Source organism: Apostichopus japonicus, chromosome 17, assembly GCF_037975245.1.
Source record: "Apostichopus japonicus isolate 1M-3 chromosome 17, ASM3797524v1, whole genome shotgun sequence".
Lineage (NCBI taxonomy): Eukaryota > Metazoa > Echinodermata > Holothuroidea > Aspidochirotida > Stichopodidae > Apostichopus > Apostichopus japonicus.
In genome coordinates, this window is record NC_092577.1 from 29,304,723 (window position 1) to 29,318,556 (window position 13,834).

A 13,834-nucleotide genomic window follows, 5' to 3' on the forward strand; every position below is an offset into this window, starting at 1 on the left:
TTTTTCTCGTATTCAATCCCAAGTCAGGAACTTCATGAATCCCGCATGGCTGATTTGACCATTCTGATCCACGCCGCACTCGTTGATCAACTGTAGAGAAACAAAGATAGACGAATGATCATGATGGGAGCTTAGGCTTGTATAGGCTGAATATGCAAATGCATGATATACAGTAAAGGAGGATAGAATTGCATGTGAACTAGTCATACACAGTAACCGGTCTGTGAAGTATTGACATGGTTACCTGCATGTGCAGTAGTAATACAGTAACAGGTTACTGTGAAGTAGTGACACAGTAACCTGCAAGTGACTTAATAACCTGCATGTGCAGTAGTAATGCAGTAACCTGCATGTGAACTAGTCATACAGTAACCTGCCTATGAAGTATAGACATGGTAACCTGCATGTGCAGTAGTAATACAGTAACAGGTTACTGTGAAGTGACAGTAACCTGCAAATGACTTATTAACCTGCATGTGCAGTAGTAATGCAGTAACCTGCATGTGAACTAGTCATATAGTAACCTGCCTGTGAAGTATTGACATGGTGACCTGCATGTGCAGTAGTCATACAGTAACAGGTCACTGTGAAGTAGTGACACAGTAACCTGCAAGTGACTTATTAACCTGCATGTGCAGTAGTAATGCAGTAACCTGCATGTGAACTAGTCATATAGTAACCTGCCTGTGAAGTATTGACATGGTGACCTGCATGTGCAGTAGTCATACAGTAACAGGTCACTGTGAAGTAGTGACACAGTAACCTGCAAGTGACTTATTAACCTGCATGTGCAGTAGTCATACAGTAACAGGTTACTGTGAAGTAGTGACACAGTAACCTGCAAGTGACTTATTAACCTGCATGTGCAGTAGTAATGCAGTAACCTGCATGTGAACTAGTCATACAGTAACCTGCCTGTGAAGTATTGACATGGTGACCTGCATGTGCAGTAGTCATACAGTAACAGGTCACTGTGAAGTAGTGACACAGTAACCTGCAAGTGACTTATTAACCTGCATGTGCAGTAGTAATGCAGTAACCTGCATGTGAACTAGTCATATAGTAACCTGTCTGTGAAGTAGTGACACAGAAACATGCATGTTAGGTACTGACTTAGTAACCTGCATGTGCAGTAGCAATGCATTAACCTGCATGTGAAGTAGTGAGTAGTGACACAGAAACCTGCTTGTACTTCACTTTGTAAAATGCATGTATGTTACTGCCTAACAGAATTTTACCAAACACATTAGCCTACCCCTGTATGCTATCCAGATAAGCACTAACCCACATATATTTATTAAGTGTTAGATAATATTCTTTTTTGGTGAAATGGCAATTTACTTCTACTGGACAGACAGGTGCATAAGATTCTGGCCTGATAAGAGCTCTTAAAGCAACTGACCGCTTGCATAACGTCGTCATCCAACGGAAGGTTCTGCTTGTGGCAGACTTTCTTCAGTTCATTGAGATCGATGGTGCCCGATCGATTTCTGTCATATTGGAGGAAGGCATCAGTCAAGGAACTAAAGTTGATGTAGTTATTCTTCTTAAGCTGTGTTTTGACTTCCCTCAGAAGAGCTTGCAAGTCACCAGGGCTGACATTAAAAGAACGAGAAAACAAACAAATATTTATGTTGACTGATCAAAATGACTGGTGTTCTATTTTAAAGACGTATTTCTGCCGGATGGGGATAGGTGTGTTGGGGAGGAGGAGGGTAAAATTTATTTATTTCTTTGACTTTGGTTTGCCATTTTGTGCTCGAATTTTAGGTAATACAACTCCCCCCCCCACCCCTGCTGTGGACTGTACATTTTGATGGCTACCGTCCCTTGTAACCCATTCTGCTTCATGGCAATACCTAATAAAAGTTTATGGTTGATTTCATCCATTGTGACAGACGGCAAAAAAGGAACCTATATGAAAGGATCACTTCTCACCCTTACTCAACAAATAAATCCTGATCTTTCTCAGTGATAAAATTTCCCCACAACCCCCATCCTATTCATGTAAATAACCCACCTTCTACTCAGTCCCAGCCTCGCCACACCCAATTAACCCACTTTAACTCTCTCCCAGCCTCTCCACAGAAATATCCTACCTACACCTCTCTCCTACCAGCCTCTCTACAGTAAAAACCCACCTCCACCTCTCTCCTAGCATCTCCACAGGTATAACCCACGTCCACCTCTCTCCTAGCCTCTCCACAGGAATAACCCACCTCCACCTCTCTCCTAGCCACTCCACAGGAATAACCCACCTCCACCTCTCTCCTAGCCACTCAACAGGAATAACCCCACCTCTCTCCTGGCCTCTCCACATGAATAAACCCACCTCCACCTCTCTCCTAGCCTCTCCACATGAATAAACCCACCTCTCTCCTAGCCTCTCCACTGGAATAACTCACCTTCTCTGGACTTTCATCGGTGCTCCTTTGACTGACGTCTTCATCGAAGCTCCGCCTGTTGCACCTCTCAAGGTTCGGATGCTCTCGATGGTTTTCTCGCACCCGGGGAAATCATCTTTGCGTGCTTCCAGGTACCTCAAAACGTAATCATCAGCATCCATGATTTTGAAGCGATGGCTAAAGACTTGAATCCTGGCGCCGATGTACAGATCTTGCGGTCCGTAAAATTGCGGGTGCTCTGGTGTGGAGGTAGGTTTGGTCACCCTGGTTCGCTCTAAGAATTTACCGCTGACATTACCAGAGTTACGCACGGGAGGCTCAAAAATTGTGATCATGTCGTCGGCTAGGCGGTAGCTGATGATGAATCGGCGCCCTCTGTCTTCGGGCTTTACGGAATCCTACCATCGAGGAGAATAAACAGTATGAATATTTGCTAGATTTTTCAAAGCAGATATTTAGATATCCAACCTATGCTGTTACTAAAACAGTCACAGGAGAAGAAAAAATAGGGTATTTATAACTGATTGGTAGGGACAATGGCAATAGTCTGAGATACAAAATACAATATTTTTCTTCTTTTCACACTATGAAACTCTTAGCTTCCAGGAATAGAAATTATTAAAAACTGTTCGCATTGCTCACCATTTCTGCTTCAAATCGAAGAATTTTATGGTCGTTCTCAAGCATTTTGATGAAGTCTTTCTTTGGTGGTTGTGGGACCAGTGATAAGCAGGACTGAAGGGAATCTTCCAAAGATCCAAACCCATTGTATGGGGGTAGGTCAGTCTAAACACACACAAAAACAAACAATAAAGCATTATTAATGAGGGGAAAAAAACAATGAGTTGACATGAAACACTGTTAATGAGTTATAATGCTATTTAACTAGTCTATAGTAAATTTGTTAGTTTGTTGGAGTGATGTCATAACAGATGTCTTTTTTAACATATTGCTTTATTAATGTAGTCAACATGTTTTAGTTAACATGACCATACAACAATGGACATACAACAGTATTTTCACTATGTACCATGAAACAATGTTAATGAGCTATAATGCTATTTAACTAATCTATAGTAAATTTGTTAGTTTGTTGGAGTGATGTCATAACAGATGTCTTTCTTACATATTGCAATATTAATGTAGTCAACATGTTTTAGTTAACATGACCATACAACAATGGACATAAAACAATTGACATACAACAGTATTTTCACTATGTACCATTAAACAATGTAAATGAGTTATACTTCTATTTAACTTATCTATAGTAAATTTGTTAGTTTGTTGGAATGGTGTAATAACAGATGTCTTACTTAATATATTACTATATTAATGTAGCCTACATGTTTCAGAATTAACATGACCATACAACAATGGACATAAAACAATGGACATACAACAGTATTTTCACTATGTACCAGTTTCATCATCTGATGCTATTTTCTGGCTAACTTGTCAGTCCCTTGCAAGCAGAGGAAACTTGTTAGCATCATCACATGACCTACAATAAACTCTTGCTAAACCTACCTTGTTGGCTCCATTCCTGTCCTGTCTTTTAACATCCAGCGGTGTGAAGTCCTTGATACCAAATTTTTGATACAGATACGAGCGGGTAAATTCGTCGCAGTCGTAGATCAAGAAATGGCGGTGGTAGATGACGACCGTCTCGCCGATCATGAAATCCTTTGGAGCAAACCACTCCTTGATTTCATTATTTGAGAGTTCCATGACAACGGATGGGAAAGATGCTAAACAGATGAGAAAGAGACAAAACATTACAAAAGTATAGTCTTGCTATCTATAGATTACAGATTGCAGACTACAGATTGCAGACTATAGATTGCAGACTACAGATTAATGACTACAGATTAATGACTACAGATTAATGACTACAGATTAATGACTACAGTTTACAGAGTACTGACTATAGATTGTAGATTACTGACTATAGATTACTGACTACAGATTACTGACTACAGCTTGCAGACTACAGATTACTGACTACAGATTACTAATTAAAGAGTACAGACTACAGATTACTGCATACAGTTTACAGAGTACTGACTATAGATTACAGATTACTGACTACAGATTACTGACTACAGATTAATGACTACAGATTGCAGACTACAGATTGCAGACTACAGTTTACAGAGTACTGACTATAGTTTGTAGATTACTGACTATAGATTACTGATTACAGATTACTGACTACAGCTAGCAGACTACAGATTACTGACTACAGACTACAGAATACTGACTAGAGATTACTGACTACAGATTACAGAGTACTATTTCAGGGTTCTCATCATTCCTCTCTTTCTTCCTTTTTTTAGTGTCATCCATGAAACATTGTTGCCAGGGGACTTAACACTTACATTCAACATCGATTCTGTTCTTTGGTAATATGTATCTGAACAGTTTCATTCAACATTGTTACTGTTCTATGGTTATCTGTATCTGAACACTTACGTTCAACATTGTTTCTGTTCTATTGTAATCTGTATCTGGACAGTTTCATTCAAACCTGTTTCTGCTCATTGGTAATCTGTATCTGAACACTTACAATAAACATTGTTCCTGTCTTTTGGTAATCTGTATCTGAACAGTTTCAGTCAACATTGTTTCTGTTCTATGGTAATCTGTACATAAACACTTACATTCAACATTGTTTCTGTTCTATGGTAATCTGTATCTGAACACTTACATTCAACATTGTTTCTGTTCTGTGGTTATCTGTATCTGAACAGTTTCATTCAACATTGTTTCTGTTCTATGGTAATCTGTATCTGAACGCCTACATTATTCAACATTGTTTCTGTTCTATGATAATCTGTATCTGAACACTTACATTCAACATTGTTCCTGTTCTATGGTTATCTGTATCTGAACACTTACATTCAACATTGTTTCCGTTCTATGGTTATCTGTATCTGAACACTTACAATAAACATTGTTTCTGTTCTTTGGTAATATGTATCTGAACAGTTTCATTCAACATTGTTTCTGTTCTATGGTAATCTGTATCTGAACACTTACATTCAACACTGATTCTGTTCTATGGTAATCTGTATCTGAACACTTACATTCAACATTGTTTCTGTTCTATGGTAGTCTGTATCTGAACACTTACATTCAACATTGTTCCTGTCTTTCGGTAATCTCTGTCTTCTAAGGAATATTGGGAAGGGATCCCTGCCATCGTTTGGCTCATGGCATTCACAGATCTCCACTGTATCGTCTACCAAGTAATACTGGATGATGTATGGTCTTAATTCACCAAACATGTTGTTCCTATCGTCCCAGATACAGTAGAATCTAAGAACCTGGTAAATTAAGTTGAAATGGATTAAACTTTACAAACACTGTCAAAACCATGAACTGCTGAACCACTAGCTGATATGAGGTAGGGGGGGGGCAGGGCGGGGTGAAGCATAGAGTGGAGGGTAGCAGAGATGAAGGACAATCAAATTCCAAAGATCACTGAATATTGTCAAGATATATATACGATGATCCATAGCATAATTGTGGTTTAGGTTACAAAACCATTTCAGTTCCAACGAGAGGATCTTTGGTTCTCACCTGTCGGTCTAATTCAATAAACTGCTTGAGTTTATCAAAGTCCGATGGCGTCTTGAACTCCTTCAAAGCTGCCTTCTGTTTACGAGATTCGATGTACGGATCGGGAGGAATCGTTGACGGAGAACTCAACTCGATGCCCTCACTGGCCATAAATTCCTGAAAGGGAGGATACACCAAAGAGTTAATCAAATCATGCAAGGATATTCAACAAACCAATGAAATTCCAGAAAGGATATATTTATATTTCAATTATATATATATATATTCATTTGCCTTTGTCATTTACCTTCATTTCATTAACTAAGTCTGTTCAAAGTATCTCTTTCGAGATCCGGCTTTAGGAATCACAAATGATTTTGAGTTAGTTAGCATCATGTTTGATCTCTAGAGTAAGGCAAAATATGTCACCAAAAACAGAACTAGTATTGTTCGATACAGGTGACGAACCCCTACAGTGGAATTATGACCTTTCTTATCGGTTTCGTACCTCTGGACATACAATCAGCGTCCATAGCCTAGTGGTTAGGGTGTCTGCTTACAGGGGCGGCGATCTGTTTCAAATATTGGGGGGGACATTTGCTTGGGTGCAGGCGAATTACTATCAAAGCGGAGCGCCACCATTGGTTGGCGCGCAGCGTACAAGAAAAATTCTGGTTTTGATAGCCCCCCAGATCACCGGAAATGGCACTTCTCGGGCTTGAAAATGGCGAACCAAATGTACACTTTTGCCTGAGAACCAAGTTTTTTTTTCATTTATAACCTTTTTTCAAGATTGTCACCAGTCACACATCATGTTCGACCTCATTGCATCTCCTGTGGATCATTGCTTTTGTAGGTAATTCTACGTAACGCCCCACAATACCCGTCAGCCCCAATTTTCAAGGTATTAAGCCCATTATTTGTTCAGAATTTGAATAATAAATTCACTTCAAAACATATCCATAATGTTGCAAAAAATTCTATCTATGGACAACCAATATAAAAAAAAAACCTCAACCCCTAACAGACCGGTCAAAATTGAACGAGTAGAGGGAAATATGATGAAGAATGTTGGTCAAGGAATTTTCGAAAATTCAGACACAGTTAAATTATTGGTGTACAAATATTAAAACCTCTTATAACGGCTACTATCAAACTTAGATATCATAGAAAATACCCCAAAAATATGCTTGAGGAGGAGGGGCAGTTTCCACCCTTCGCCCCCCCTCCCTTGGCTACGCACCTGCGGTTAGAAATCTTGTAGGAAACAGGGCAAATGGAAACCCAGTGAATCCATATCGATGTGGATCATATATATGATTGTACGTACTGACACTCATACACAAGAGTCAAACCAAATTTCATTACGGATGCGGTCCGTCTAGCAATTCATTTCGAAAAAAAAAGAAGTAAAAACTACTTTCGGTCATATAGTAACAAATTGTGACACGGTTAGACAGGCACCTTGCGAGGAATTTGCCAAGGGAGGGGCAAAGCTTGTACCCAGACTTTCTAAGCGTAGCGCAACCATAAGTTGGCGCGAAGCGCAAAAGAAAATTTTGGCCGAAAATGCCTCCCAGATCAATGGAAATGGCACTTCCCAGGCCTTGTAAGTTGCATCTAAGCATTTCCTATTTTGAAATTACTAGCGATATCATAAAAAAATACAAAACAAATGCTTCAAAAAAACTATGCCACCAAATATTGGGGGGGATATTAGATACCATATCCCCCCCACCTAAAATATTGGGGGGACATGTCCCCCCCGTCCCCCCCATGATCGCCGCCCATGTCTGCTTATAAAGTGGGAGGCCTGGGTTCGAATCCCAGTGGAGGCTGGAAGTTTTTTCACTGTTCTTGATTTTCCAATTCGTTACGATTTCAATTATATATATATATATATATGTACACAAACAAAGGTGCCACAAGAAGTCATGAGTTGCTAAACGGATATCAAACAAGCAATTTATCATCAGAAGTGATACGTCCGGTATCGTTGAATGACTCATCATAAATTGCCATCATCACAGCAGATTAAAAGGATTAAGAGAAGAAGCAACAGCAGATAATACCCGATTGGACCTATTCCTAAAATCCGTGAGCATCCCTACTTTAAAAATGCACTACTTACCGCAGTCCACTGGTCACAGCCGACGACGTGGAAGACCTTACCATAGAAGGTCAGTGTTTTGTCCAGATTCAGATCTTTCCAATGCCAGTGGTCGCCTTGATCGTTCTTTGGCAGCCTCTGTCTCTTGATCAGTTTGCCCTGTGGCATCCCGCTGTTCTCTACGTGCGGCTCTACTACCGAAATACTGTCGTCTTCCAAGTAATAGAAGATGACGACCGGTCGCACCCTGAAGTACTCGTTCGGCGACTCGTGCACCGTTTGCTTGTAGTATCCGTCAAACTTGAGCACCTGCGAGAAAGGGGGAAGAGAAATAATATAGTCTACATCATTAGAACCAATTCTCTGAGTTCAGCAGCCTCATATTCCTACAAACAAATGTCTGGACATTGCATTGCATGAGTTTAATAGGCAATCCTTTGGTACATCTTTAACATTGAAATGATGCTACATGTATGGCATGAATGTGATCACGAGCGTTGTCATTCCTGATGTGAAACAAAATATTTCACATTGCGCAGAGAGAAATGAATATCTACATGAATATATTATACAGGAAGTAAAATATCTGCTTGAGTAAGCTGTAATTTATACTGACCTTCTTGTCAAATGCTACATGAGCAGGAACAAAGTCCTCAGGTGGTGCTTGCTTGGCTTGTCCATAGGTCAGAGTTGGTCGTTTGTTATTTAATTCATTAATCTCCTCTTCCGTAAGATGGTTCACTGTTAACGGATCGCCTCCAATGCCTACTTCTGGCCTGTCGGCCAGGGCATACCCATTTTTGTAACCTAGACTTTGTGAGACGTGATATTTTCTTCTCTGTTGGTAGAAAATTGATAGAATATTTATTCTTTCACTCACACTTTCACAGATATATAAAGACAAACTAGGCCTGCAGTTATCTTTCTTCCAATTGTACATGTATGCAACATTACCAAGGCCCTTGGCTACCCTGCGCATACTTTGGATCGGCAATAATAAGATCCTCTATGGATAAGTCCCTGATATATTATGTTCAGTTAAGTAAGAATTAACCACTCCTCAAGGGTGTACAGGCCAACCCCCCCCTCCTTTTTCCCTTTTCCCTATGTAATTATATGCACAATTACCTTGAGTTTCAACTTTTCAACCTTATGATAGGCTATACCTACAGTAATACTAGTTCAGGTATGCGGAATGGTATGGCAGTAGGCCTATGTACCTATTGCGGAATGGCACTGGAACCTATTGTAACTATGGCATAATGGCACTAGATCCATTCAGGGCTTATCTTAAGCCTAAGTTAGCCTATGCATAAAGCAAATGCAGGCCCAGCCTCTATAGCGTAGGCCAAAGTCTAGTATATATAGGCCTAGCCTGACTATCCCAAACTTGGGCCTAAGTTAGGCCTAACAGTAACACTCACAATAAAACTCATTAAAACTTAAATGACTCACTGTAGGATCCTGAAATGTGTTTCCCGGGAGAAAAGGCAGAGCCATTTTGACGTTAATTTGCCTCTACAATACGTTATGAAGGATGGATCCTGACAGGTCACAAGGGAGACAGGGTACTCTAGAGTCTTACTGTTGTTGTCCTGCAGATGCGATTTGCGAGTTCTCAGTTTTACAAACACAAGCTTGGAATAGTGTCACAATTCCCAGTACGTGTTTGCACTTTATTGCGTACAGACTTGTTGCTAGGGACGAATGTATCTCGTCACTAGTGACCTGTGCAATACAACAGTTTTGAAAGAGCGCCCCTTTTTCGTTTTTTTTTTTTTTTTTTTCACTTTCGTAGTATAATAGTAGTAGTAAGTTGAGTCTCGTCTATCCGACATGCTCAGTGATTGATCTCCGCAACCATAGGCGTAGGAGGCGGGGGGGCTGGGGGGGCTGCAGCCCCCCCAACCAATTTTTTTTGTGAAAATTCGGGCAATATGCTTAGAATTTTTCGGGCACCTACTGGAAGAATAATAATTTGCAATGTGTTTTTCATATTTTTGGTGAAAATTCGGCAATATGCTGAGAATTATTCGGGCATCTTCTGAAAGAATAATAATTTGCAATGTGTTTTTCAATATTTTGGTGAAAATTCGGGCAATATGCTTAGAATTTTTTCGGGCACCCACTGAAAGAATAATAATTTGCATTTTTTTCAATTTTTTTGGGTGAAAATTTGGGCAATATGCTGAGAATTTTGCGTGCACCTACCAGTGGCGGAGCGTCCATACAGTCAAAAGGGGCGGATGCCCCCCTGACGGACTCAAATGGACTGCTGGCGCCCTTTCAGCTTTTTACCACTTTTTACTTATTCGCGATTATTGACTTTTTTATTGCGCTCTCAAATACCTATTGACATTTGTCACATTTTGTTGGTGCAATTTTCTGACAAATGGCGATGACACCCATTTATTCTTCGTTTATCTGCAAATTAGCAAGGCCCGGAAAGGGTCATTTCCGGCAATCTAGGGAGTAACTTTACTCAAAAAATTTCTGTACGCTCCGCGCCAACCTGTGGTGGCGCTCCGCTTAGATAGTGTCAAAAGCGCCCCTACAGACCATTCTCTCCCCCCCCCCCTGACCAATACCCCCTAGCTCCGCCACTGGCACCTAGTGAAAGATGAAGAATTTGCAATGTGTTTTTCAATGGTTAAACTTATATTATTATTATCATTATTGTTGTAACGACTTCCCCAATAATTCTAACCAATATGGAAGGGTAATAACACCGAAAATGATTTTATGTTATTGTCAGGTGATGTAATAACTGATGGATGCCTATATGATATGCACATTAACATGTGGAACGCGCGCGGAGCGCGCGAAAAAATCTTGGTTATATTTTTCGGGCAAGTCGTTACAGCCCCCCCAAATCAAATGAGGCTCCTACGCCTATGTCCGCAACGTATGACGATCTTGTGCAATGTTTATTGCTTCCTCGCAGTGGCGTAGGAAGGTACTTTTGAGTGGGGGGGGGCTGAAGACTGATGGCCGGCCTGGGGGAGGGATCTAAGAGGAGGGGGTGTCCCCCTCCCCTTTGAAATTTTTGCATTTCCAGGTGGCCTCAGATGCAATTTGGTGCAATATAGCACACTTCAGCACCCTCTCCATTTTGTAAACTTAATTTTGTATTTTTACCTGGCCTAAGAGCAATTTGGTGCTCCAAATGAGATTTTTTTTTCTCATTTGGAAATGAGAAAGGGGTTTTCTGACTTGCGAACCGGGGGGCGGAATGATACTTCCGCCCCTCCACATTTTTCACTGGGGGCGGCTGGCGCCCCCAGCCCCCCGGTTCCTACGCCCTTGCTTCCTCGAAATTGTTAACGTCCTTAAATTGCGACTTTATTTTTCCAAGCAAGGTAGTCACGGGCCTTCCTACCGGTTTAGCGGTATGTCTCAGTGCAACCTTTCCTGGAGAGTCCTCCTGGAGTCTTGCTACATGACCGAAAAATCTCAATCTTCTATGTGCGACTATGGATGACCAGGGAGTTGTTATAACAACTCCCTGGGATGACCAAGGTGTTTGGTTGGTTTCATTGTAGAGCTCATCGTTTGATAACAAATTGTTATTGGTCCATCTAATCACTTCATACTCAGAGCTAAATACACAGAAATGACGTTTCTGTCTTCTTCTCTTTAGTAGTAAAGGGAAGGGATAGGTTCCTTGCCCCATATATAAAGAAATGGAATGTTCCCTTGGTCCTCCGTCTCCAACCACCCCCCCCCCCCTCCCCCGCCTCCCCACCAAATAAATATAAAAACCTGATTAGAGGTTTCTGATGTGAGCGTTATTTATAAGTTTGTTGCAAACTGTTCATTTGGCGAGATCATTCACTTATAATGATTAATGTTTATCATTTTGCTGCAGCATATTGGAAGTGACCGAATATGTTATGTTATCCACATCAATTTATACCTTTTCGCTACAAATAGTGGAAATGATGACTTTCTGATGTGTGCGTATATTTTGGGAAACTATGGGATATATTAAAGATCTGCTTTACTGGCTCCAGTTATAGCATACTATATATAGCCAGGGAAGGTTTGTGATTACGTAATCGACCTGCCACTGTCGTAAATCGAGCTCAGGCTGTACAATTAGTCTGCATAGCTTCTTAACACCATTATAGGCTCTTTGTGTAAACCAAGGGCGTAGGAACCGGGGGGCTGGGGGGGGGGGGCGCCAGCCCCCCCAGTGAAAAATGTGGAGGGGCGGAAGTACCATTCCGCCCCCCCGGTTCGCAAGTCAGAAAACCCCTTTTTCATTTCCAAATGAGAAAAAAAATCTCATTTGGAGCACCAAATTGCATCTAAGGCCAGGTGAAAATACAAAATTAAGTTTACAAAATGGAGTGGCTGTTGAAGTGTGCTATATTGCACCAAATTGCATCTGAGGCCACCTGGAAATGCAAAAAATTCCAAAGGGGAGGGGGACACCCCCTCCCCTTAGACCCCTCCCCCAGGCTGGCCATCAGTCTTCAGCCCCCCCACTCAAAAGTACCTTCCTACGCCGCTGGTGTAAACACTGTGTGGAAATATGTTCATGTCTACAGTGCAGTTAATCATACAGCGTTCACACAAAGACCCTTGTACAAGAAAAAAATATGAGGCAGGCATTGCAGACTACTTGGTAAAAAGAGGTCATGTTACGACCAAGGCAGGCCGTTCACGTAATCTCTAGAAAGTTTTCCATGATAGTGTGCTATAGTTGGGGTCTATACAGCAGACCAATATATCATTTTGCTGCAAATTGTTAAAATTGATGAAATTTGATCAATAATCATGTTGTCATTTTGAAGCACAATGTTGAATAGTCTACTACAACATTCTGTTTCTATACCACTTTGACAAGGAGAAAATAAATCACTAAACATTCAGCCTATTAAAATAGCGGGTGAAAATATCATACACCTGAGAGTAATCGCTTCGCAAACTGCCGGTAGGTTCTAAGGTGGTCCAATACTGAACGCTTATAGTTCCCATGGTAGGCAACTTTGAAGACTGGGGCCAACCGGCTTCAACTAGGCTATTGGATTGATAAGTCATAACTAATGGATTTTATTTTATTGTCAAAAGTTTGCAGCCATCCTAAGAGTTTCAACACAGTTCAATCAACAAACTGGTTTATCGGACGATATTCAAGGTTTATCGGTAGATAAACCTGGTTTTTCGACGGAAAAATCAAATAACCGACCGAAATGGATAAAAAAAAAAAAAACTCAAGGTCTGGGAAAAGTGGTTAGGCGGCAAGTTTTCCCCTTTGTCCCCTCCTTCGTAATCCCGCTTATGAATAAATAGGCTAGTACTTAAAAATATTTCAGGTCAACATAATGAGGTTGCATTGTATTTTCTGTCATTTTGACCCACACACTTGCCTCAATACCTCTCAATCTCATTGATAGATGGAGTAAAGCATAGGCGTAGGAGGCGGGGGGCTGGGGGGCTGCAGCCCCCCCAACCAAATTTTTTGGTGAAAATTCGGGCAATATGCTGACAATTTTTCGGGCACCTACTGAAAGAAGAAAAATGTGCAGTGTGGTTTTCAATGGTTATAATGATATTATTATCGTTATTATTGTAACGACTTCCCCAATAATTATAACCAATATGGAAGGGTAATAACACGGAAAATATATCAAAATTTTTCGCGCGCTCCGCGCGCGTTCAACAACTTAGTGTGCATATCATATTGGCATTTATCAGTTATTTGCATGTGATGTAATACCCGACGAACGCCTATATGATATGCACATTA

General features: G+C 40.8%; 1 protein-coding gene across 1 annotated transcript; it reads right to left on the minus strand.

Annotated features, from left to right (window-relative positions):
- Positions 1 to 9,755, minus strand: LOC139954990 (EF-hand domain-containing protein 1-like). The gene is made up of 10 exons (XM_071955080.1): positions 9,535 to 9,755; positions 8,696 to 8,917; positions 8,101 to 8,388; positions 5,991 to 6,146; positions 5,542 to 5,734; positions 3,936 to 4,156; positions 3,048 to 3,191; positions 2,406 to 2,803; positions 1,403 to 1,595; positions 1 to 90 (listed from the first exon to the last, which is right to left on the minus strand). Exons 1-10 carry the CDS (start codon positions 9,577 to 9,579, stop codon positions 13 to 15), a joined length of 1,938 nt encoding a protein of 645 aa, XP_071811181.1. The 5' UTR covers positions 9,580 to 9,755; the 3' UTR covers positions 1 to 12.
- Positions 9,756 to 13,834: the final 4,079 nt, after the last annotated feature.

Coding starts and splice junctions, on each gene's coding strand:
- LOC139954990 (XM_071955080.1), bottom strand. CDS start 9,579: ATGGCTCTGCCTTTTCTCCCGGGAAACACATTTCAGGATCCTACA. Junction 2,804..3,047: donor TTCGATTTGAAGCAGAAATG/GTGAGCAATGCG, acceptor CCTCGATGGTAG/GATTCCGTAAAGCCCGAAGA. Junction 91..1,402: donor ATGACGACGTTATGCAAGCG/GTCAGTTGCTTT, acceptor GTTTCTCTACAG/TTGATCAACGAGTGCGGCGT.